Here is a 26961-nt window from a genome sequence, read left to right on the forward strand (position 1 = left end):
GTATGAAGTCTGCCACTAAAGCTTACTCAGCAAATCATGACTAAAACAAGCCACTGTGTAGCACAATTTATGAATCTACGCAGTATGTAAAAAAGAGACTAAGAAGAAGGTAAGTATTGCTTACATATTAGTACTGATGAAAGGTGGGGGAAGAGTGATGATTCTTGTGTATAATTAAAAGAAACACCTAGAGTTTTGTTAATCACAAAAACCATGGCTGTTACCTATAAAGTCCTAAATGAATTGGCACCCAAATACTACAGGACCATCTCTCCTGCCCAAATTCAGCCTGGCCTGTCTCAAGAGGAACTGCTTAGGGTCTTCACTTTACATGAGGTGAAAAAGGTGGGGGTCCAGAGGTGTACCTGCTCAGCTGAGGCACCCCACATTATGCAACCCCTTGCTTCCTACCTCTCCCCCCACCCCATTGCTTTTCATTAAGACTTTAAAAACAATATTGTCCTGGTGAACTTTTGCTGTAGATGGTAGACTAGGTTGGTATCATCATCATCATCATCATCATCATCATCATCATCATCATCATCATCACCTTTGTTATTTTGCTTGTTACGTAAACTGCCCTGAGTCTTTGGAAGTGGGTGGTATACAAATGAATGTGTAATAAACAATACATACATGTATTTCCCTTGGACAGCTTGCAGGTTCAAGAGAGCAACTGTATAAGTTGGTAAGGATTATAATCCATCACGCTAGGACTGAACCCATGGTGACCAGTTCCTTGTTACGATGAGATCTTATGAAATTATGGGGAGTGTGAGGCAGACTGGTGCTAGGACTGCTACCTGAAGGGAAGCTCCACTCGATTTTCTTGATTGGCTAAGTCAGCAGAGTTGAGCAAATTGTTCAAACTTCATTTTGTCATCTCACATTTCAGGTTCTCAGCTCAAGGCAACTGACAAGCCAATAGCACTACCAAGGCTGGAAAAGCCATTAACAGAGCCATGCTAGAAAGAGAGGCAAGGGGAAAAGGACAGCATACATCTTATGCAGGATATATATAATAGCCCTCTCCTGCATTTTTTATTTCACATTAATGAATTCAGAAAGCAACCATTCTATTTTTCTTACTTCTTACTGATGCACATATGAGTTCTCATCTTTTCACCACTCATTTCTCAATGATATGCAGTCACGATTGAGTTGGTGAAGAGTCACTATTCAAAAGCATTATATCTAAGGTGATCATTTAAATGTGACGACCTTCCCCTCCATTAAATTATCACACCGTGATCTCATCCTCACCACTGCCTATTAGAATTCCCACTTCTCCAACACAAATGCATTGGAAGAACGCGTAAAGCCGAGTATGAATATTAAAATGAAACTCAGAAGTTACTTCATGATAATGATCTTCCTATAGAATGTTAAGCACTCAAAGAGATTTATGTACATTCTCATCTGGTTAAAAAAAGCAGTATTATGGGTGAAATAATCGTTCATTTAATACTGCCTAGTGAATTCATGGCCATACTGTATTTCAAAATGGATATTACAACCTCTTTGCTAAGATCAAGGTTTTAGTGTAGTTGATGAATCTCATCTCGCACATCAGTTTACTATGTAGCTTTAGTTATTGTTGCTCTCCTAAATCCTCCAACTTTGCCATTTATTTTAATGCTTCATTTCACAGGTTTTATAGCCCACCCAATTCAAAAGACTCTGGGTGGGTTATAACAAAGTAAAATTACAAATTAAACAATAGCATAAATCCAAATTATATATTAAAAAACCCAATAATTATAAATGAACTTTCCCCAAGATGGGCACCAATAAAACCTAGCTAGGTTTGAAGGCTCAGCAAAATGAAACTATCTTTAAAGACCTTCTAAAAGCCAGGAAAGAGGGAGCTGTATGGACATTTACACATGGAAATGGTAAAACTGGACAGTCTTACAAGAGTGTTGCAAGGATGTCGAGATAATGTAAGTAATAGCACCGTACAGTTCACACTTTAGGGCTTCCTCTACAGCCATGTTTCCCAACCTGGTTGGACTTCAACTTCGAGAATTCTTAGTCATGAATCTATATCTGAAAGGGGCTTGGAGTACATCTTTGAGTCCTGAGGTGGAAAATTCAACCACCGCCCCTAATAAAATAACATTCTTGTAATAGGCAAAATACTTTCTCATTTGCTGCCCTTAACAGGACCCCCAGATCTGCCTCCAGCAGCAGATTGTCTCATCCCTGCCTTCTGCCCTGTTTTAAGCAGACTCATCTTATATGCTCCCCCAAGGAAAAGATCCGTTCTCTTACACTGAACAGCCGTTATCACTATCTTCCCTGCTCCCCCCCACTCCTCCCTTGGAGCTGTTCTAGGGGGTTGGATTCCCCAACCGCCTGTCAGCTTTTGACAGGTAAGGAAGCAAGTTGTGTGGGATGGGACTCTCAGTCACGCTCTGCCACACGCCTCTCTCCTCCCTTCCCTCCCAACCATGTGGAAGCATCGCAACAAAGCACAGCCCTCGCCCCCACACACACGAGACAAGGACGTCCTTAAAGGGGCTGGAATGTTGTGGGAAAAGATTGTGTGCCTGACGCACTCATCATCCTGCACAAGATGTCCCAAGCAGCTAATGAGCATTTCACACCTTCCTCAGCCAAGTTCTCCAAGTGTACTTGGGACCTCCTGTCTTCCATGAAGTCACAAAGCCCTTGTTTATGACATCACCAACCATTATGATGGCCAAGAAGAAAGACATTTGGTATGAATACCTAATAAAATAAAGCAAGGTGGGTTTTACAAGCATAATGTGGTTCATAATCCCCTTTGATATTTTCATTTTATACATGGAAAATTGAGACTGTGACACTAACTTGTCTCTCCCAAGTCAGAAGGCAGCTGTAATGCCGACCGCTACATCCCGTAAAAATGTAAGTTATACCTCTGCTGTGCAGTATGACCTTTTCAAAAAAGTCTTTTTTTGGAGGGGGCTCTTTGATAGTTTTTAAAGACCCAGCACTTTCTGCAACATTTTCTCCAAGCAGGACATTGTGCCAATTAGCTTTAATTAATATTCATTTTCAAAAGTCACAAGGAAACTAATTTGAGATCTTAACTAGGGATATGCAGTGAGATGACCGTGGCCAACTCCTTTGAGGCTCTCTGCCCACCTTACTTTTCTTAAGTTTATTTGAATTAAACAAAAAATAATTAGAAAGCTGGCATGCTGCAAACAAAATACCAATCTCTAGCATGGTATTTATTTATAAGAATATCTATGGAAACCACATAAGCGGTATTGAAAAGAAAAATTAAATACGTACAGTACATACATACATACATACAGTAGATGGTTTTTAATCAAAATACTTTGAAGAAGTGCCTCTGCTCAGAAAAAAACACAGAGGAGCAAGATTCTCAGAGAAAATCCTGTGGAACTGGGAAGGATTGTAGGGGTTGATCACCCCTGTTCCTTCTGACAAATCTGTATTTTATGACTGACTATGCTTATCAGCAGCCATTTTGTTAAAAGGCAAGGCTTCCTATGTCAGCCATTTTATGAGAAAGCCAACAACTTATTCCAAATATGAGAACCAGCAAAAAAAAAAAAAAAGCCTGTCCTTGCCTTAATCATCTCTATACCAGACCCACACTGAGTTTTTTTTGCTTTTGTTATTTGTGGTGCTAGAATAATGAAGAGTTTGTTGCAAACATCTTCTTTCAGGCAATTCTAATGGAACACTGTATAATTCCAATCAGGATCACGACGTAGGCGAAAGGATGCTTGTTTGATTTAAATGTATTTTCTTTCCCAACGGAATTTCCTGTCTAAAATACCCTCTCCTGAAACTGCTATCAGCATTGTGAGAAAAGTGTTTGGGGTTGGTATATCCCACCCCATAGCTAATAGCATATATAGAGAGAGGGGATAAGGTTTGGCTGTTTCTCCAGAGTAATGGCCTTAACTCAAGGCCCAATTACCAGCTGATATTTAAGGGAGAAAATTATTTGAAAAGTTCCTGAATTCCTGGCAAAGCATATCAAATAGCCCTGAAGGACCCGTACTGACAACAAACAAAACTGAAATTTCAGCTTTCTCAAGAGAGAAATTACGAGAAACGTGCAAGATTTTGGTGGCTGGAATCCTAATTCATTTGGGAGAAGCGAGGGCCTCAGTGGCTGAGCTGATGATGCAAATAAGCAGAACAGGGATTTTTTGATTTTCATTTTCCTGGGTTTGGGGAAAGTTGTCTTTTTTTTTTTTTTAAGCTGTGAAGCTTTTCAGCAATTCTAATCAGAAAAAACAGGGGCCCAAAAAGGAGGCACAGGTTGCTCGATTTTGAGTTAAGGAACCGTTGTTGTTGAATTCAGAGCCCTCTTCAGACACAAAATAGAATAGAATAAAACCCAGGCAATGACCGGGTTCTAATACTGCATTAACTGCAACTTAATAAATCAACCACAATGAGTTCACACAACATGCTAAGGCCCCCCTTCCCCCCCAATCACCCTGTAGCTTAGTCTGTGATCGGTATGATAGTTCTAGTACAAATACTAGAAAGGTAGCCTTTTGCCTTTCCGTGGCTAGTAGAGAACAGTGCATCTGCTTGGTGTACTTCAAACTCCAGTTTCCGGCTCTGGAAGTTAATCTTGGAATCTGGAAATAATTATACATCCTCAGGTATGGCTAGCCAGAGCCAGGATGCTGCAGTTTAAATGATCTCCCCAGATGAGCAACCCAAGGGCAGAACTTAGGTGAAGTCACAGTAAAGCTGCCATTTAGAAGGCTTGGCACTCTCTCTCTCTTTGATCTCATTGATTCTGCTGTTGGTTTTAGAGCTATTAATCTAGGCTATATTATTCTGTCTCCAGATCTTTTTTTTTCTTTCTTTCTTTCCTTCTTCTTCAGCAGACTGGCATTTCTCTTCCCACCCCCACCCCCCATCTCCTTGGCACATTTGAGGAAATTTGAGGGTAGCAGAAGAGATGAATCACAGGAGGGCATGAAGCCCACACAGCAGGGCCCAGGATTCAACCAGGCAAGCCAGATTTGCAGCTCCATCTGGCAAACCAGGGCTGCAAAGGAATTTTTTTTTTTAAAAAAGAAAGCATGTCAGATTTCAAATTTGGGAATGGAAGAACGGAATGTCTTAAGTTCTCTCCCACCCATGTCACCTCTAGGCAGGAGACAGGAGAGAATATACCGAAGCATCCTGCCCCTCTACTTCCCTCAAAACCTCAGTGATAAATGGGCTGAGTTATCCAGATTTACACACTTGACCTCAGCAAGCCCAGCACAAATAACCACTGCTGAGCCTACCAGATCCAAGAGATTTAGGACAATCTTGCAATGGTACCTATAATGGGCAGGGCCAGGTTAACAGCAGGAAAATGATGAATAAGCACAAATATGTATTCGTTTACAGAACAGGAAAGGGGGGTGGAAACTGCACTGAGAATAAACCATGTGCATTAAGCAAATTAGCCTTTTGTCTTACTTTGGATCATTTGTATTGCCTATAAGAAAACAGGGATTTGATCCCCACCATTGGCAGCTTCAACTGCTGTTTTAAGATGTGCCTGTGGAAAATGTAACAACATCCGAATGACTGCGTGTGCACACGAGAGAGATGTTGTCTACTTATCTTCAAGGTCAACGTTATGCCAGCTGACAGAAGACCAACAGACTGGGTTTACGCATCACACTATTCTTGATTTGCTTAATCATTATTTACTGATTAAACCAAAACTGGCTGGATTCACACAGCATGCCAAACCATAAAACATGGTTCATAAACCACAGCGGCTGGGCTTGCATGACAATGCGAGCCACAAATTACACAATGGATTAGCAGAATGGATGAGCCCAGTCATAGCTTCCTCATGAAAATTCACACTTATAACTGTTTATTATACACCCAAATGGCATATTTGGGGGTCACACTGAAAAATATGGTGAGATCAAGACAAAAGGGTAGGCAAGGCCAAAGCAAAAAATAAATTGCTTTAATTTAACATTGATTTAAACAAAATGTTATGGCTTGGCTTGCTGTATTAATCTAGTAATTCTGGATTATTCAATAATCTTGATTGTGCAAGTAAGTAAGTGGGCTATATAATTAAAATTATAGAGAGAACAGTATGACTTCCCATGTATTTAACCATTTTTACTTTTATCACGTGGAAAAGAAAAATAGATAGCAATTTTTGGAGGGTTTCTTGGGGGCACCCCAAGACTTGGGAGGACATTATGTGGCTCTGAGGCAACATGTTCTGCATGTCTTCTTAGAACATAGGAAGCTGCTTTATACATGACTATTCCTCTAACCTGGCATGACACTAGCCGACAAGTTTCCAAAGGTCCCACTGGACAGAAATACTTCCTATCACCAGCAACCAGAATTTTCCAAAAAAAAGATGCCAAGGGCTACACTTAGAACCTTCTGCATATACTGTAAATCAGTTTTAGGGCATCAAAAGGGCAAGATGGAGAAAAAAACCAAAACAAAATATTTGCCTCATATGATGCTCTGCCAATCTCATTCAGAGAGAAGAGTCCTAACCTGTTTCTGAAGATTAGCGCTTACCATGTCATAATATCCTGTTTTAAAAGGTAAGGTTGTGTCACATACACTTCTGGAGTTTTTCACTTAGTCTAAGTCAATAACTTGTGCATTTGGAAAAAAAAAAAGTAAACCTGCAATAAGGACATTTAATATTTTATATAAATCACTCCCTAATCAAGATTCCTTCCACTGTCATGTTGAGGTTACTACTGTACTCAGGCTATGGCTAAATCACCTCTGAGAAAGGTGCCACATATCATTCTTAGCAACCCTCCATCCTTCCCACGCTGTCCGGTTGTCATGGCAGCAGAACATTAGGTTGCTATGTGGGAGATGGCAGCAATTGTCTAGAGCAGCAGATGCAGCATGACTGGGGCGGTCGGGAGGGAGAAAAAAAGAGGGAGGGTGCCAGATATGTATTCTTTATGGTGAAGCCAAGGCCACGTCGATGACGTGCTGGACATAAGAAGCTGGTCTAGGAAAAGTGTAAGGCTGGGTAGCAAGCCAAGTCTCCCAATGGCCTTGCTTTCCATGGGAGATAAGAGAAATGGTATAACACCAAACTGGCAAAACGAGTGGGCCAGCCAGGAGTTGGAAGAACAGCTGGAGGCTGAGGGGTGGAGGGAAATGGCAGCTGCATATGGGAGACAAGAGTCTTGAGTCACACAGTGAGTCATGGGGTTGTGAAATGAGCAAGATGAGAAGGAATATGAAATGCTGAAGGGCTAGAAACAAATTAATGTCAGATGCAACTATGTTAAAAAGATAGGTAACCCGTGAGGTGCAGGAGATCCAGAGTTGGGTTTTTAGGGGTGAGCATCAGATCCATACATGGCAACCTTGGGTAAATTACACACCTCTTCTCATTCAGATCAATCCCAAGAGCTAAGTGTCCTCCAAATTAGTGTCTTCCAGATAAGATGTACTACAGCTTCCATGAATTTTAATGAATACTGCTCTGCTGGCTGGGAAACATGGGAATTGTGGTCCAGAAAATCTGGAGGGATCTGGTGAGAGAACCCTGTTGCACACCAAAGCCTAGTAAAGTGTGGCTAAGCTGATTAATAAGGAGCCAGCCCACAGGAAAGAATTCAGATCCACCATATGCTATTGTCAGCTTCTTCAAGTCATGGAAATTGTAATGGTGTTATAGATTGCACACCAATTTAAAGTTGATAGTTCTTTTTTATGTTCTCTACCTTCCTGACCTTGACAGCATGGTCTCTTTGTCACTTTTTCCACACCTTTCTTCCTTTGCTTTACATAGCTGCTTACTTTTTGTCTCCTCCTACTACCTCTGTCTCTAGCAGCTTCTTTCAGCATGGTTGAAAATCATAGGCTGCCCCCTTTCAGTCTCTCCTCCTGACCACATCTTTAGAGCAGCCTTTTCTGAACCACCCTACGATTTGCATCAACTGTACTGCAAAGCTAAAAAGCCACAGGTCAGTGGCAGAGCATGTGCTTTGTATATTGTGCCTAATGTCTCCTTGACTGAAATCCTGTAGGCCCTCTGCCAACGAGAAAAGAAACCTTTACAATCTGACATCCTCCAAATGCGCTGGGACTTCAACATCAACATGGAGGTCCTTCTTTGGCCTACAGGATACATCTTTCTTGTCGAAAGAGAGTTAGCTGCAGCAGTTACACATTTCAAAAGACCAAAACTAAAAGCAACCCTGAGCAGAACCAATTGCCTAATTGAAACCGTAAGGTCCAGAAAACAGATTCCTTACATGGGTTACAATTCCTGAAAAACCAGGACTTCAGTACAGTCTGGGCAGATTACCATGGTTCAACCTTCATTTCTCCCCTTTGTGAAAATGCCAAAAAACACCTTGCACGTTAAATATTATGTATAAGTGATTAATACCAAACCTTTTGGAGGATAAATCTTGACACTGCATCTAGGAAACCCACTACCTCAGAATGGATGTTTGTTGAAGACTAATCGATGAGGATAAACCATCTGCAACATACAGCTAATCCAAATGCAGGATGTGAAAAGGGCTGTGTTTTTTTAGAGTTCAGTGTTGCCATGCCCAAGGAGAGAATCTCATTAAAACAATGGGGAAAGGTCTAGTAACTCTGATGGAGATCCACCCGAAGGCTTTCCCTGCCCAACCCTCCAGTTTCTGCTGTCCACTGTTCAGCTGGACTACATTTGGAAACTGGATACAGAAATAAGGTATCTTAAACTGATTCAGATCATTGGTTTATCCAACCCAATTCCATGAACTGCAGTTCACAATGATAATCCAAAATTAAGCCTCGGGAGGTCTCTCTTAGTCCTGTTTTCGGATGCTTTTAGCAGAAGAAACTGAAGACTGAAACTGGGGGTGTATACATGTGAAGCAGGTGCACTCTGAATTAACTACAGCTTTGATGTGTAGAAATGACTTTATAATGTAGCATCTTGCGGGTGCTTCTTGTTCCACATGGCTGGCCCTGTGTGAGATGTCACTTATTTTATGTGAATGTTCTTAATTCTGGAATGTGGCATTTCCATTGAAAATAGGGATGTGTTTTATTTCAGATTACTCTGGCTCCTTAAAATTCATTATACCAAATATTCAACTTCAGGATGTCCCTTTTCAATTAAAAACAAAAACAAAAGCAAATATCGAGGCAGTGCCATGCCTACAAAAGCTACAGATTTCTTCTGTTTCTCTAGAACAATAAACTGAAATGAAGGTCAAAGGAAGGGTTCTTGTTTAGCCCTCTGCTTACTCTTTCACGTCTTCTGTTATGATGAAGTTGGCTTTGACAGTCGTTCTCTTCTGAATTAGTTTGAGGACAAAATTCAGGAGCCTAAGCCATCTTGGATGTTGTTGAATTCCAGTTCACATCAGCCCCAGACATCATAGCTAGGTGTTAATGGAAATTGTCCCCCCTCCCCTTTCTATTTAACAATAGGCAGCATGGATTATTTCCTGGAACTAGGATGTGACTTTCATATAGGATTTTTGCACTTCGGGGGGAAGCTTCAAGTCAGCGTTGACTCCTAGCAACTGCCTGGACAAGACCCTGACGTTTTCTAGGCAAGATTGTCAGAAATCGTTTGCCCTTGCCTCCTTCCTAGAGCTGAGAGACGGGGACTGGCCCAAGGTCCCCCAGCTGGCTTCCATGTCTACATCAGGACTAGAACTCACAGTCTCCCGGTTTCTAGCCTGGTGCCTTCCCCACTGCACCAAACTGGCTCTTTTTAAATCCTGCACACGGCATTTTCCAGGCAGAAACACAGTAAATAATCGAAGCAAATCCGAACAAATGTATCTCAGGTTTCCTAATTTATACAGGTCACACCATTCTGCTTTTGGTGTGGATTAGCAGCAAGGAATCTGACATAAAAACAAACAACTGAAAACTGACTATGCTAAAGTTATAGCAAATCTGGATTACAAATATAACATCCAGCTGTTCGCAACCATCAAGGTATTTATCTGGATGTCCAGTAACCTGCCATGTCCCCTCTTCCTTCCGTGGTGCATCCCAAATAATTGACACGCATTATATAACAATAAAAATGCACAGAGAACACCAGTGACCATAAAGCGTGACCACAGTTAAAAAACAAACAAACAAAAAGGAGCCTAAACCTGGTTCTCTCCCCTTCCCCAATTTTTCTGGAAAAGAGCAGATTTTCCTGTTATGAAAGGTAAAAGAGGAAGATAGAAAATAAACTACTCAGTTTAGAGGGCTGAGAGAAAGAAAGAAAGCTCGTCAGATCAGTAGTACAAATGCAGAAGTGTCTGGCAGGAAAACCACAGCGCTCAGCTTAAAAACTGAGGCCTTGTGGTACTCTATTCCCTGTACCCCTATCTACACAATAGTCAGCAAGCCACTTCCTGCTATTTTTTTTTTTTAAGATAGAATAAAATCACGTGCTTAATGATCTGTCAGAGAAAAACAGGTTTTCTTGCTTTATGTTAAACAGGAAGGAAGGAATTCCTAGAATGGTTCTGAAAATTGAAACAAGCAAGCCGCTGCCATGGACATTTGCCAGCTTTTTCCTTTGACGTTATTCCTGTACCTTTAAAAGAAATCTGTTTGCAGTAAGAAGGAAACTCTCTTTGGTTTTGAACCCCATGGAAGGAGAGCTTTCCCTGTTCAATCTGTGTCCACTGGACTGCTGTTATGGGTGGAGAAGCAGTATGATTGGCACACGAGAAGTTGGCAACCTTCAAGCTTTAAACATTAATACTTTGGAGGCATATATAACAAGGGATTGGGTATTTCTTTGACTATGGTTTTACAGCATCTTGATGTTCTGCTGAATGATAATGCTTCATCGTGTGAAATACTGACTTCAGGTTGCTTTTAAAATCTCAAGAGAAAAGCCAGGCTGGTTTGTTTTTTCTCTCTTTAGTTGGCAATCGACATTCAGTCAGCTAGCAGCTGGCAATATCACAATGTAATGCAACCGACTGCAGGAACAGGAAGTAGTCACTGGATCTCAAGCTCTGTTTAATGTGTAGTGAGCTTCTACGAAGACTATTTCTGCATTCTCATCAATAAGCCTTGGCAAGAACAGGATCTTTTCTCCAGTCCACATTTTCCAGCCTCCCGCCTTTCCCTTCTGATAGAAATAAGACAAGGAATAAGGATAGCTGAGCAGTATTTACTTTGATTCCAGACCCTTATCTTCCCTGGCAATACAGTACATTTCTCTCCCCATCATGAAAATGTGTAACGGCTCACGACAGATACCCTCGCTTAGAGACTCTAGGACTTCACAGCAGCATAACACGGGCTCTAGAAACCAACCGGTTTCCTGTCCCTGTTTGTGCATGACCGTTGCTGCATTCCTGTAAAACAGCTGTTCTGGACTCTAAACTTCTGTCCATAAAATTCTGTAGATAAACTGTAATCCTTAACTTTGTTTATGGGTCTGTGATATACCTTGGGTGCGGGTGAGGGGAGTCACAGATATTTCTCTTTAGGAATAAGGTTTTCTACAAATGCTAAAGACTCATTCATAGAACTACAGAAGAGACCTGCATCTTCCAGATGTGTTGAACAACAACCTGTATCAATCCATAGGCCAAACCCAATCTTGAATCAAATGAATATATTCAAATTAACATGCTTGTATTTTTACTTGACTGCTAAGGCACCAATTTTAACTTTTTTTAAAACAAAAGGTATATTTCAGCGAAGTCAAATATCAGGTGCCATTAATTTTCTTAATTAAGTATTCATTTAGGGTTTTTTTTAAAAGAGACATATAATTTACTGCACAAGTATCTACATTACAAAATAGTTTAACCAATCAAATAACAGGCTTTGCACTTGTGATCATCTCCACCAATCATATTTTACAGCATTGTTCAGTTTCATATTAAATGCGTTTCAAATGTTGCTTGCCAAATATCGAGGTATGACATTCAGCAACAGTTTTAAAAGATACTAAAGATATGCTTAAAAAGTTGTGCATAATATGGTTTAAAAGTCACAATTAAGAATCTATATGAAGACCTCATCACTAACAATGGTCAAACTCATCACCTTGCAATCTGAATACAGACAGAAAGAAAAAAAATGGTTTCATCTCTTAGGCTGAACATTATCAGTTGCTAATTTCACATATTTGGAGCTCTGCGATGTCAAGAGCAGGCCATTTGAGTTTTCAGTTCTGCTCAGTTGATAATCACCACTGGGAAAATAACCAAGGAAGTTAAGGTCCTCACAGCATGCTTTCACCTGCCAAGAAATTCCTGCTGATTTCCAGGTACATGACGATGTTCTGAGCTTATCATTTCTGGGCTGACATTGCATGCTACCTCAGAGCGGACCAAATGGTGGAAATGCAATGCTGTGAGTACCTGCAATAAATTGAAGCCCAAAAGCCCTTGCTTCTCCAAGCTACATCCACTGAATGAATGATATTGATTAAAAAAAACCATTATGCAATTGTGTCAGTGCTGGGTTACAGAACCTGTGGCTCTCCAGATACTTCTGAACTACCATTCTTCATCCTTGGCCCTACTGGCTGGGACTGCTTGGTGTTCAATTTCAACTATATCTGAATGGCTGCAGATTCTCATGCCGGCATTAGGGCAATATTTTGAGAGTGCCTTTTGGACACATCCCACATTTCATTTACTTTGGTTTCTAGATGCTGGGGGGGTGCAAAACCTTTCTAATGTTAAGTGGTTCTCACTTAAAACAGGTTGTTCAGAGCATTCTGGAAGTGTCCTCAGCCCCAACAGGCCCCATTTCAAACCCCAAATAGTTTCTTAATTAAGTATTCATTTAGTTTTTTTTAAAAAGAGACATATAATTTACTGCACAAGTATCTACATTACAAAATAGTTCAACCAATCAAATAACAGGCTTCCACACTTCCACACTGGTCAGAACGATCTGTTTCAAGCTCAAAAATTCCTACTAGAAACCTAGTACAGCAGATCCATACAAACATTTTATTTCATGACTAAGACCATTACTTTAATGTTATATGAAACACTCCCCAAGCTGTCATTTTCCTTCAATATACTTTCTTTACAGTTCTTTGGCAGGAATGGCATCCTTCTCCTGGAAAGAGAGAGAGCCAGAGAATGCCTGCAATCAGGGAAGCAGTTACTGGGCATTTGGTGAGGATGCTGCTAAGAGGAACAGGGAAAAATGAAATGAAATGAAATGAAATAAAATAAAATAAAATAAAATAAAATAAAATAAAATAAAATAAAGCACAGATGTACCACATAATCAGGGTCAGCAAAAAGTTCACTGCTTGGCTCTTAGGGCTGGGGAAGGCTTGGTGGGCCAAAATGGTTACTATTATTCTTGCTGTTTTAAGAAGCTGCTCAAATGTGAAGAGTCAAAGACAAACATGGAATCTGCAATTACAGCATTGTGAGTTGTGAAAAATACGTGACCCTTCTTCCTGAGGTCCTTCACTTTGGTTAACTTAGTGCCACATGTTCATATATTAAACTTAACTGATCATGCTTTATTCTTTATACTGTATTTATGGCATCAAGGGGCATTTGAAGAAAAAAAATCTATTGATATCTCTTATGCAGAAAAAGGGCCTGAAAAAAATGATGACATATTCTCATTTCCCTTTTTCTTAGACTTTATTTCCATATTCTATAATTTGGTGTGTAGAATTTGCAGTAACAGGTCAATAGTGCAGCACACTTCTGCATTCAAAAATTCTTTAGCTTCTTTTAGAGCTGTGTTTCTCAACCTCAGTTACTTTAAGATGTGTAGACTTCGACTCCCAGAATTCCCTAGCCAGCATGCTGGCTGGGGAATTCTGGGAGTTGAAGTCCACATGTTTTAAAGTTGCCAAGGTTGAGAAACACTGCTTTAGAGTGTGTGTTAGCAGACTGCATCTACCTACCAACTGCTTGGTGTGATATGGACAACAGCATGCAAGCTAATCTCTGGAGTAGAGATCCTAGCTTGCCTAAAATAACCTGAGCGTGCTTGGCATAAATCTGGATTGGCTATGCTTGCAGCATACTGCCCCAAATGTGCTAAAACTGACTGGTACTATTGTTTCCATTACTAGGAATGTGGCACAGGTATGACTAACTACACTGCCTCTAACATCAAATGAGTTATGGGGAAATTTCCATTGACCAAAGCCATAGAGGTCAACATCTAGGCGACAACCACGGCATATGGAAGAGTATGACTTAGAATATTAGAGAAGCAAATGGCAACAGCATGAGTTAACAGATGAAACTAAAGAAAAATAGGTATGTTGTTTGTGAAACAGAGAGAAAGGAGAGTAATGTAATAGTTTTGAATGCAAGTAGTCTGATCTTGTGGAGTGGAATTGAATGCAGGGAAGTGAAGATGTTGAATTAATTGTAGATTAAAGTGCTAAAATATATGTCAGAAAGTATGAATTGGTGTCATCTAGGTTGTCATGGGTGTATATGAAAGTAGGAATCCTGGGTTGGTGCTAGCTGCAAATTACAGTCTAGTGAATGGTGCTAAGGTAAGAATCAGGGATGAGTTTTGGAAAAACTATACAACATTCTTAATATATGTAATTCAGTGGAAAAAAGTTATGAATGGATGGGTGAGAATGAGATGAGAAGGTGCAGAAAAAGTGATTGGGCCATTCAGAGGCCAGAATGAATGAGAATGGTGGCTGTGGTGACTATCTGCTTAGAAGAAGGTCTGTTTGTTCTGAAAACAGGATTTAACCATAAGACTATTCATACATACACATGTCAAAGGAATGAATATTAATCTAAATGGGTGACTGCTTTATTGTTTAGGATGAAAGCCTATGAAGTAGTGAATGGTAATGAGAGATCCTGAATGTGGGACGAGCCAGGGTTTAGTAGTGTCAAGAGTAGATCTCAGGGAATAATGCAGAAGAAGGGGAGCAGAGAATTTAAAACTGAAAATAGAATAACAGCAGGAACAGAAAATACAACTCTTGTGTTTCAAAAACATTAAAATATAAATTAATCTCCTAATAGAATAAAAAGAAATAGGATATGTTAGCTGCTTGATACATAGTGAAAATAATTCTGTTACAGAGTTCCACAGAACTTTATAAAATTATATTAATAGAAAGTATGTTGGGAATGGGAATTATTAAATTATTAAATTAATGGGAAGTACATTTATTAATGTAACTGTAAAGTTATATTAATGGGAAATATGAAAAGGATATTTGGTGGAATGAAGTGAAAGAGGTAAATGAGAAATATGCATATAAGGGAATGACTGCTGCAAAAATAAGGATGAGAGAAAGATACTGTATAATGTGTACAGGGAGAAAAGATACCTACAGAAAATGTAGGCAGAGACAAAAGGCTGAAAGAGGCAGAAAAAATGTGGGTCATTTTTTATAGTATTAAAAAACTGTTTTGGAAATAGGTAAAAAACGTCTGGCAGCGTAAGAACCAGTAGTTTCCATGCTCAGGAGAACTAATATGTCATCCTAGGTCAGATGCTTTCTAAGCCATCAACAGAAAAGCCAAATATCCATTGACTTGGAAAGCTAGGAGGAAAAAGCCTAGAATTTAAATCGTGAAATGTTGTCAGTCTTTTGAGGTAGGCCAAGTCTAGAAACACACATCACGGTGATTCCACAAATGCTACTTTATTGTTGTATGGTATAATAACAGAATCTTGAAAGCCTGTCCAAGTTTCTCTCTGTCCCATCTTATACTAAACAAAATCAAGGAAGAATTATTTTGAGTTTATTTCTCATGCTTCTTTCTATCTCTGGACTGGATAATCTCTTTTCCAAGTCCTTCCTGAATGGCTTGTTCTTACCTTCCTTCCTTAACAGCTCTCTCACACCTTCCTCAAGGTCAGCTTTAAATTCCTTTACAAATACAGGTGGTCCTCGCTTAATGACCATTTGTTCAGTGACTGTTTGAAGCTACAACAGCACTGAACGAATAGTACTTACAACAGGTCCTTGAAGTTCTGGCTGTTGCAGCATCCCTGCAATCACATGATTGCAATCCAGGTGCTTGGTGACCAGCTCACAATTATGATGTCGCAGCATCCCACAGTCATGTGATCACCATTTGTAACCTTCCCGGCTGGCTTCCAACAAGCAAAGACAATGGGGAAACTGGTAGGAAGTTGCAAATGGCTACCATGTGAAGTCACACTTAACAACATTGTGGATTCGTTTAACGATGGCAACCGGAAGTGCCGAAATTGCCATCACTAAGTGGTGCAATCACTTTATGACCATATTGTAAAGTGATGGAAATTCCAGTCCCAGTTACCATAGTTAACCAAAGACTACCTGTATAGACATACATATAGGCTTTGATTTCAGTGTAATGTGGTGGGTAAATCTTCTGTGTGTACATGTTTTCATTCTTGTCTGCAATAAAGAAACTAATTTAGCGCAATCATTTCTGAAAGCCTTCCGCCAAATAAGATGATTACAAGTGGGTTAAGTGTCTGAAGAGCCAAGATTTATTGCCAAGCTTGCCATGAAGCTTTACAAAGTCTAAACAAGGAGTCTCCAGCAGGAATGGAATAAAAACAATGAAATTATTTGGAATGAAACTGAAGTGAAGAAATGCTGGAAGGAGTATATTAAAGATCTATATAAGATATGCCATATGTCAGAGTGTAGAACTGAAATGAATGCTATAAATGTTAGTGTCCAAGAAGAAAATTGATGAAAAGGAAGTTGTATATGCTCTGAGGACTTTGAAAAATAGTAAGGCTGCAGGTGTAGACACTGTAACTGGAGAATTGTTAAATATGGATGTTTCTGCTTCTAAACTGGTTGTGCAATTTGCTTAAAGTATGTGAAGACTGGATCTGTGCCTAATGTTGGGAAGAATGCCATTATTGCTCACCTAGATAAAGGGGAAGGAGGAAAGAATGAATGCAAAAACATTAAGGGATATTCAGACCAGATTTTGGCTTTTCAGCAACTAATGAACAGGAAAAGAAAGTTTATGTCTGCTAATGTAGAAGAAGTGTTATAATAAAGTGAATAGCTTAAACTATAAAATGTGCAAAAACAAAAAAGATACGCAGAGGTATGGTGAATGGAGTTGGAGAAATTCATTTTAGGTATCATTCATTCATCCAGTTTACTATTTCTTACTCTGTTTCTGTGTTCTACATAACACAGCTTATCCCAAAGGGATATAGCACAATGGGTGAGTATCTTGGTCTCTTATGTCCTATTCCCAGCAAGTCCAGATACAACTGAGGGGAAAAAACAAAAAACAACAACCACAAAACTTACTGAGACTCTGGGCAGCTTGCACCAATTATTGTTAACAATACTGAGTCAGACAGGCCAATTATCTGACTCAGACTTCAGCAGCTTCCCTCAATAAATATTTGTGGTATCAGCATAGCCTTCTTTGGACAGCTATGATTTTAAATGTGTTCTGGCTAGCGCAGAGCAAAGGCAAAGGCCCACCGTATGATGCGCAGTCCAACATACTGTTTTCCTAACCAAATGTCACAAGCAGGACGTGAGCCCAGCAACTAGTGTTGAGAAGTACATTGCCTCTGATATTGGAGGTATCATATAGCTGACAATTACAGACAGACATTTCCCCGGACCCTGCTCTGGATCTCTCTATTCCTTTTGTAAAACTGTACTTTTTGTTGGCTGTTTACCCCTTCTGAAAGGAATCCTGTTGTTTAACTGTACCCTGAATGGGGAAGTACTTCCTTTTGTCTATCCTGATTCTCCCGTCTGTGACCTCAGATTCCAGAATTGGAATCCATTTGATGCTTATGTGTGATGGAATGGAATGATGAAGGCCAGACTCAGGGAGAAAAACATTTTCTTTTATCTCCTGAGGCGTGAGGGAAAGATAAGAGGATGAGACTGGCACCTCCCTGAGGAATTCACAGTGTTGTGGCTGGCATTACTTGGGAGCTGGGGTTTCAGTCTGGGAAGATTGATGTCAGGCCTAGCCCAAGGAACTCCAAGAGACCATGTAAATTCAGTCCAGCAATGTTTATTAGCTACCACCTCTAGCAAGAATCTTCCCAGACTGAAACTCCAGCTCCCAAATAATGCCAGCCACAACATTGTGAATTCTTCAGGGAGGTGCCAGTCTCATCCTCTTATCTTTCCCTCGCGCCTCAGGAGATGAAAGAAAACGTTTTTCTCCCTGAGTCTGGCCTTCATCATTCCATTCCATCACATCATGGCCTGTTTGCCGGAGAACGCAAATGAGCTACCTGGCGGTTGCCTCGCCACTAATATTAGGAGGGAGCTGTCTACTTTCTGGGCTATTTATTGCCACAGTGAACACTCATGGAAGGGGGCCCTCCAATACTGCCTTTAGGATGGGGTGTCCCTTTCAGATAATGCTTTAAACAGCCAGAGCTCAGCAGATTTCTCAGAGTCTCCCCAAACGGGAAGTGAAAACGGTGCCAAGCAAGGGCACAGACATAGCCTGCATTTTCTACTTGCTCTTCACAGACTTGGGGGGTGGGGTGGGAAAAGAAACAGGACGAAACCTTATTTCCCCATCTCTGACGCTTCTTAGAGCTCCCTGCTGAAGCCATGGGAATAGCGCGCTTTCTCTGTAGCACTGCTGAAAAGAAGAGAAGTTTTGTTGCAAAGGCAGGCTAACCTCAGCTGGGTGCGGAAGACGGCTTCCTGCATTCTTTCATGTACAGCCGAAGAATAATAACCACATGCGGAAGAGGACAGGGCTGCCATGCCTATGAGGTAGAGCTCAGCGTATCAGCTGGGGCAGGTTCTTCACCCTGGCAGCACCGTGGGACAGCCACCTGGGTAGGGGGGCCCTCAGGTAACGATCCACCCTCCATTGTGGAAGCTCACTAGATAACTTTGGGGCAGATGCCATCGCTCAGTCCAGCCGGAGGGTTGTTATGGGGGGGAAAAAAAACCAAGGGAAGTACAGTAGTGCACTGTATGTTTGGAAGAAAGGCTAGATATAAATCCAGTGCATTAATATCAATTTAATTTACACGCTACATAAAGTCCTCTTTCTTCTGCCTCTAGTGACCCGTATGTCTGATGGCAGTCCAAATGATAAACGGAGGCTAGGTGTCACTCTTCCTTTTGGGGCGGACCACTATATAGCTACTGGATACGGTCTGCAAAAATCCAGGTGACCACTAAAGGTCAGGAAAGAGATATAGAAAACTTTGAATGCTTTGCTGCTCTTTCGTTGTTGCCCAGATTTCGGCAGCCCAGATACGATAAGCCAATTGTGTACTACATATACATGCCAGAGGCACTGTTCTGTCCAGTAGAAACTTACATTTTTAGTAGGACTGTGGTTACTACAAGGCACGTTTGAATAAAAATGCTTGGGATACACTCACTTTGCTGAAGTATGTATAGCGCAGTGAACACCAGGCTCCTCTACTTTCCTTATATTCTAATCCATGCTGTAACTTAGAGTCAGGGACAATGCATATATGTTGCAGATGCATTGGGGGATTATATTAGGTAGCCTGCAGGTTGCGCACTGCTACCTTAAGACCACTGAAAACTGGTGCAAAATGTATGGGGGCTGCCTGGATGACAAACCAAACTAGGGACATTTTCACATGGCTATCTTTTTCACTCACCAATTCCTCCAGAACGATCAGAAGGTGACTTCTACTGATCTCAGAATACCAAGAACACACCAATCCACATTTCCTCCAGCTGACCAATATGTGCATGCAAGGAATATCATTCGATCAGCATCCCCAACTTACCATGAATCCAGCAGGAACCAGAAGAACATCACCCACATTCTTACCCTCACTCCACATGAAATGGAAAGATAATAAATTGCTAGCCCTTTCTCCCTCCAAATCCACATTTTAATCCATTTCTAGCATGTTTATTTCAATCTGAATGGTGGCAAATGGGGGAGCTGCAAACTCAGCAGGCCACCTTCCCATGCATTTAACAGTCCCCGTTAACAGCCCCTTTCACTAACAGTGAAAGGGAAGCATCTTGACATTTCTTCAATCAGGTATTTTCCCCAATAACTGTACCTTTGGTTCTTCATCTCCACTCCAATGGCAAATATATTCTACATGAATGATTTACTAAATGTAAGAAGCAGGGGATTGCCTTGAGTCCAGGAACCTGCAGGGGGACACTGCACACAAACTCTGCAGGGCCACAGTCTTGCGAAGAAAACACCAGTTTTGGAATCAGAAAGCCAGCCGATGCCATGAAACCATAGAGGTTCAGAACCAGTTTCAAAGTGGCACAAAACCCTTGCGTAGAAGTGCTGCAACAAGGAACGTCTCCAGGCAGCACAGCACCTCCAACTTCGTTTGAACACAGTGCTGTAACTACATATGTGTAGCTTTTTTCTGGCTGTGTTGTCTGATTGCAGCACCTACAGGACTGTGAACGGAAATCATCACCATAGGCAAAGCTAAAACCCCCAAGGAGATGCTCTCTAATTTCAGCTACAGTCTCTGGCTTGTGGCTTCTAAGAAAACTCTCAACTGGAACTAAGCCATAAGCACCTAGTTTTGAACAGGAGGAAGTGAAGATGAGTGAGGTCACTGGCTCAGTTACTTCAGAAGTGTTACAGAAGTGAAGGAGGGCTGACAATTGTTAGAGGAAGATAAGCCATGTAGGTATGGAGGCTAAATTTGGCCCATGCTTCTTCTTTTTTTTATAGTACAGTGATTATTTCAGAAATTGGTATATGGATATGACTGTAATTCTCATGTCATGGATTATTTTGAGTCTTGTCCTCTGCTACCAGAGAAACAGATAAAGAGAGAGACCGTAACTTGACTTCAAATGTTGTATTCATTTATTCTGCTAACAGCTGTTTTTCATTTGTGTAAAAGCTTCTAATGTGACTAATACACCCAAAAAGCTTAATATATTATCTTGTAATATATTTATTAGAAGTTGAAAATATAGTTTAGTAGTAGAATGAATTGCAGGCTGTGGCCTTTGATCTTCATCTACATGGATTCACTTCTTCTTGTTGATTCTGAAGAAGTGGCTATGGTTTTGGTGAGCAGTATGAGTTCTACCACATGTAGGCTGGTCCCATGGCCTCCCTGGCTCCTTCAGGAAGTTAGTGAGGGCTTGACCAGCTGGCCACCATAAAAGAAGCAGTGGCTTCTCCTGTCTTCAACAGGCTCTCCCTGGATCCAGCCACATTGGATAATTATTGTCTAGTCTGCAAAATACCCTTTCTGGAGAAGGTTTTGGAGTGTGTGACAGAGCTGCAATGCAGCGTGTCTTAGAGGAAAAAGATTATCTAGACCCTTTTCAATCACATTTCAGACCTGGCCATGGGACATAAACTATATATTGACTGCGTTTAGTACTGGTAGGTGATCTACACCAGGACATAGATGGAGGGACTGCATCCTTCCTGATCCTTTTAGACCTCTCAGTGGTATTCAATACCATCATTCATGCTGTTCTTCTGGATTGCCCACTGGACTGCCTGTAAGGATTAGGAGTTGGGGGCATCTTTCTCCACTCTAGGCGAAGCTGGCAATACAGTGGAAGTTTTGGCCTGGTGACTAGTGGCTATAAGGATCTAAATAGGGAGAAACTGGGCTACTGCAATTCATTCTACATGGAGCTGCCCTTGAAGACCATTAGGAAACCAGGTCAGCATGCAGCAGTCTAATTAGTTATGGATGCACCTAGATTTTCCAGTGTGACTGCTACTGTGGGAGCTGTGTGGAGCGCCAGCTAGTTTCTGGGTACAATTCAAGGTGCTGATTGTCAGCTTTAAAACTCTTTATGGCTCAGGGCTTTGATACTATGAGACCACCTTGTCTGGACCGAATGTGCCCATTCAGTGACATTTGGAACAGAGGGTTTGCTGAGAGTTCCTTCCCCAAGGGAATGCCATCTACAGGGACTCCCCACTTTCCATGGAACAGCTTTTCCTCAAACATCTGGACCTCTCCTATGTTACTGGGCTTCCAAAAAGGGCTGTAAATACATTGTCTCTTTAGGAAAGCATTTGGGGACATAGAGGAACAGCCTTCCCCTTATTTAGAATAGTGAATAGAGTTATATTAATTAGTTAATTAATTGTGAGTGGGATGGGATGGGATGGGATAGGATAGGATAAGATATCTGTATTACTATGTTTTGATAAGTTTCCCTTTTCTTTTCTGCAGCCGGTTTGATGTTTGATATTAAGTGATAGACATATTCAGAGCTTTTGGGAATTAAGTGGGATAGAAGCTGCAATAAATAAGAGAAACTCCAACTGATACAAAATATAACAGCCCTCTTCTTGGTGGGTGAGAGCCATCATACACGTACCACACTGCTGCTACTAGGTCTTCATCAGCTACCAATAAGCTTCTGTGTTGGTTTTGAACTAAAAAGCTCTACAGTACAATATATGCCTTGGCACCAAAGTACCTGCAGGACTGCTGAGGTTAAATAGAACCCACCCATCCGGCCCCTCTATTTTGGTGAGGATGCTGCGGCTTCCCTTGGCATGGGAGATTATAGGAGGGAGGTGCAGAAGGCAGGGCTTCTCAATTATGGCCCCAACCCTTTGGGGGAGCCTTTCCTCAGAATATGTCAGGCCTAGCCCAAGGAACTCCAAGAGACAATGCCAATTCAGTCCAGCTATGTTTATTAGCTACAACCTCTAGCAAGAATCTTCCCAGACTAAAACCCCAGTTCCCAAAGTCCTCCAGCCACAACAGTGTGAATTCCTCAGGGAGGTGCCAGTCTCATCCTCTTGTTCCTCCCACGCAGTTCTGGCAAGCTAAGAAAATGTTTATCTCTCTGAGCCTGGCCTTCATAATTCCATTCCATCACAGAATATGATGTATGATGTATGTGTAAGATAGATAGATAGATAGATAGATAGATAGATAGATAGATAGATAGATAGATAGATAGATAATTTCAAATTTGTCACTGCCCATCTCACTGCAGAGCAACTCTGGGCATTGACATGCATGATGCAGTATGATGCCATCTCTTCCAATATTCAGGAAGGAGTTTTCAATGGTTAAAACCACTGTCAGTTGGGGATGCCTAATAATAATAAATTTTATGATACATTGTTTTATTGGGTGGTTATATAATTTTATTTTATGTTGTAAACCACCATGAGTGTTTAGGGAGTGTGGCAGCATAGAAGTAAAGTCAATCAGTCAATCAATTTGCATACATGTAAGCTAGAGACAGATGCATTCCTTACTCTGACGCTGGAGAGAAAAACAGATATGGGAAAAAATGACTATGCCAGGATTGCTTAACAGAAAACAGCACTCTGTTTGAAGGATTCTCTGATTTAAAGAAGGCGAACCAGGTTGTGACGTTGCCCATTTGCAGGGAACATTTGGACAGCAAAGCGGGCCAGTACCCAGATCACAATTTTCCTCACAAGAGGAAGATATATTGTATTTTTAAAAATATGGTTATTTATAAATGGGCATCTATAGATGTACGTTTCCATATGCAGATTCTATACAAATATCTTTTAGTGTCTTTTTGGTCAAATACTAGCAGCATCTTCTAACTCTAGCATGCTGCACTAACAATATGTGAATAGAATATTACCCAAAAGGAGTTGGGGAGCAATTCAGGGAACAGAGGTCCAAAAGGAGAGGCTGTTGCAGATGGGTGGGACCATTTGGCAGGGCGGTCCTACCCGAAGGCAAGATGGGTTGTATACTGTATATACCCTGTTTCTAACTGCACTTGTATCCAGGCAGTCTTTCTGGGGAAAATGACTCCCTCTACTGTTTCTCCTCTTCCAGATGCCCTGAATTTCAGAGCAGATGCAGGGAGTAGGGAAAGCAATGGAAGTATCCAGGTGAGGCAGTTTTTGCCAACTCAGGGGGAGATGCTGGAGGAGAAAAGTCAGGATGGTATTCAAGGACCCCAATGTATGTGCTATGCAGCTTGCCCTGGAGACCCTAAGCAGTAGATCCCTACTCTCAGGAAAGGTACGGGACACATCAGTGTGAACATAAAATTTAACTGCCCCCCCCCCCGATTCTGTAAATAAAATGAATGGTGCGCGTACTATTTTATCCTTCATTTTAGGTGGCAAGCCATATTAAATCAAGCCTGCTATTTCAAGCATACAGCCCTGATCTGGACATGAGCCTTGATTCCCAATTTTCCATAGAACTGTAGTATCATAACTGTTGACATGATGCATGCTGATAGCCAGACAGTATTGTGAAGGTGAGAACAGGCTGCATTTAATATATAACCAGCCTAACTCTTAACATGAACATTTTAAAATTGATTAAACAATTAAATGTGAATGTGCTGTTCAGAGAAATCCAGATATAGATTTACTTCAACTGAATTAAATACGTCCTATATTCCCCCACCCCAGATTTGGAACATGATCCCTGTGAAGCTTAGCAAATCAGTGAGTTCTACTGATTCAATAGGTGGACACTTCACTCATGATTAACACCTATCCGTGATACCTTTGGGAATTTAACATGTTTATACTTGGGCTTGATCATACCTTTTTTAAAAAATAGAAGTAAACCTTTAAGGTAAAGACAGAGTCAAACCAAACTTTAGGAAAGGCATATAATTGGCCATTTAAAACTTTAAAGTTCACGGCCTAGCCCAATTAATGTGAAGCTGACCACAAGTGAGAGAGGCCTGTGACCCTACAGTTGGTTGCCAACTGAAAGGTAAGGAGAACCTGTGCCTTCAACACAATCTAGATAAGCAGTAGTTAATGAAGCTTTTTACAGCACACAGCACTATCATTTGCTAATACACCTTCTGCTGTAAATAAAGATAAAGGGATCATCCATACAAACAGTTTCATATCCCCCCGATGTCATAGATCTTCAAGAATTCCAGAAGTTAATCGGCTACAACAGTGTCTCTGGAACAGCAGGGCCAGGCAGACTCCCACTGACTGGAATTCCTGCAATATCCTGTCTTCCGTCTTTGAGATCTACCTTCTCCATGGGGCTTTGGTGTCTTCCCCCAATCCTTCCCCACCAAACAGAAGAACCCCAATAATGGCAAAATTGCTTTTCCTCCTTCTTGTAATATGACAAACTAATATGATAAGGCACTGCTGCCTCCTGAAGAAATGGCTTTTCTTCCCAGATTGTAAAAGCATGAGCTTTTACTCTTAAATGTTCCATAACTATTACCTACAGGCTTCAGAGTCATTTCCATTTTTTAAACCCCATCTGATCTTTTATGTTGCAGGCCCCTTCCCTCTAGATCTGTGGGAGGCCTTTTTGGAGGCCCCGTAGCATTTAGAAGAGTGAGTTCAAATCTACCCTCTTGACGGTTTCAGAGAAAGTCCTAAGCACCATTAAAGGTTTTCAGCCAGCCAGATGACCCCCCTCCATCCTTTGGCAAGCCCAAGTCACCTACCTCGTACAATGCTCAGGGATGCCTTGAAGTTCTTCTTAAGCTGAGGGTCATCAACCAGCTCCACCAGCCGGAAAAGTTTGTTGAGCTGCACTTTGATCCCTTCATACCTTTGGGCCTCAGCCCGGATAGCTGCAGAGATCAACTGCCTTTGCACATTCATGATGCATCAGTGGTTGGCAGAAGTGACTCAGGATCTCAGCCCATGGTGCAACCTCCTGTCTTTTCTTCGCCAGGGAAGTTAAGAAGGCCTCAAGCAACCTTAAAATGCCCACTTCACTCTCATGAACCTGATGAGTTTCTTCCCCCCACACTCTCTCTCTCTTTGTCGGTTGCACTTCCTGAGTAGAACGTCACATTTCAAAGTCACTGCTTTGAATCGCCCCATCCCTATCTGATTTTGACACTAGGCAAGGGCGTAGCTGGGTTAAAAAAAAAAAAAAAGCACAGCCCAGCCAGTTTCTTCTCAGCCAAGGCTGCTAATCATCCTCTAGGATCCCAGGCATAGCTACATACTCCAAAGCAGGCAGGACAGGATTCGCAGGTGCTGGAACGCTGGTTCCCGAAAGCTATAATTATTGCAAAGTATTTTTGGCAGCTGCATCTAGGTAAACAAAGAGCCATGTGGAGGCACACAGCTACCCTCATCACCCAATGATGTAGGCACACCCATTGATATGTCTTGCCCATGAAGTGTAGTCTATCCCCTCAGGAAGTAGGCATCAGTAGGGAGAAACCAGGGCCAAATAAGAAGGCTTAAAGGACAATAAGGGGAAACATGACAGAGTTATATAAAATCATGTATAGGACAGATAACACAGTTGGGGAGAAGTTTTCCTTACCTCACAGGGTCAGAACTTGACTGATCCTATGAAACTGAATGGGGGGGGGGGAGGTTTAAGATGAAAAGGAAGAAATTATTTTTTAAATCGTGCACAATTAAACTGTGAAATTTACAATCAGCAGTTGTGGTAATGGCAGCCAATTTGGATGGTTTTCAAAGGGGCAAGTACTGGACAGGTTTATGGAATATCAGGCTATTAATGTCTCTTATATTGATTTCCTATGGTTTCCTACTTTCTGAAGCTTGCCTTTAATACTGGTTCGCAGGAAGCAATGGTGAAAGGGAGTTATCAACCTCCAGGAAATGCACGTTTCCCAAGTGCATCCAGTTGGCCAGTGTCACACAGTTTGCTGGACTCAGTGCAACTTCAGCCCAATCCAGCAGGGCTTTTCTTACGTTCTTGGGATACTGAATTGCAGACCGAACAATGCAAGGTATCTCTTTAAGCAATAAGACAGAGCAAACCTAGCAATACTTCTGAACCTCCATTCTTTTTCTTCAGTAAGAGCAACTAGGAATTACGAATTGTGTTCTCACTCTAGGCAACATTGTCAGGTTTGATTTCAGCTGGTCTTCACCTACTGTGGCTTGTAAATCATGGTTGTTGCTGGGATCCAGCTCCGTCAGGAGAAGATTTGACAAAATTGTATATTTGATTTGTCACTTGCAAATTATATAGTGAAATGGCGGGGGGGGGGGATTTCTGCTCAGCACTAAACAGACAAATTTCAAATGCTAAATGAAATCCAGCTGTGCATATTTAAATAATTTTACAGTAATATTGAAATAGTACACTGAGGAAAGC

At 41.2% G+C, this 26961-nt stretch overlaps 1 protein-coding gene across 1 annotated transcript in view; it reads right to left on the reverse strand.

Moving 5' to 3' along the window:
• AGAP2 (ArfGAP with GTPase domain, ankyrin repeat and PH domain 2) overlaps positions 1–25626 on the reverse strand; it is a 128903-nt gene extending 103277 nt beyond the window's left edge. Inside the window, exon 1 of the mRNA XM_088138053.1 lies at positions 25316–25626. Within this exon, the coding sequence (XP_087994179.1) occupies positions 25316–25475 (160 nt within the window). The 5' untranslated portion in view covers positions 25476–25626. The remainder of the gene's footprint in view (positions 1–25315) is intronic.
• Between the last annotated feature and the right edge of the window lie 1335 nt (positions 25627–26961).

This window comes from Python bivittatus, unplaced genomic scaffold (assembly GCF_059951505.1).
Source record: "Python bivittatus isolate LINGU-HERP-01145 unplaced genomic scaffold, Pbiv_v1 ctg000220_np1212, whole genome shotgun sequence".
NCBI classification, from domain to species: domain Eukaryota; kingdom Metazoa; phylum Chordata; class Lepidosauria; order Squamata; family Pythonidae; genus Python; species Python bivittatus.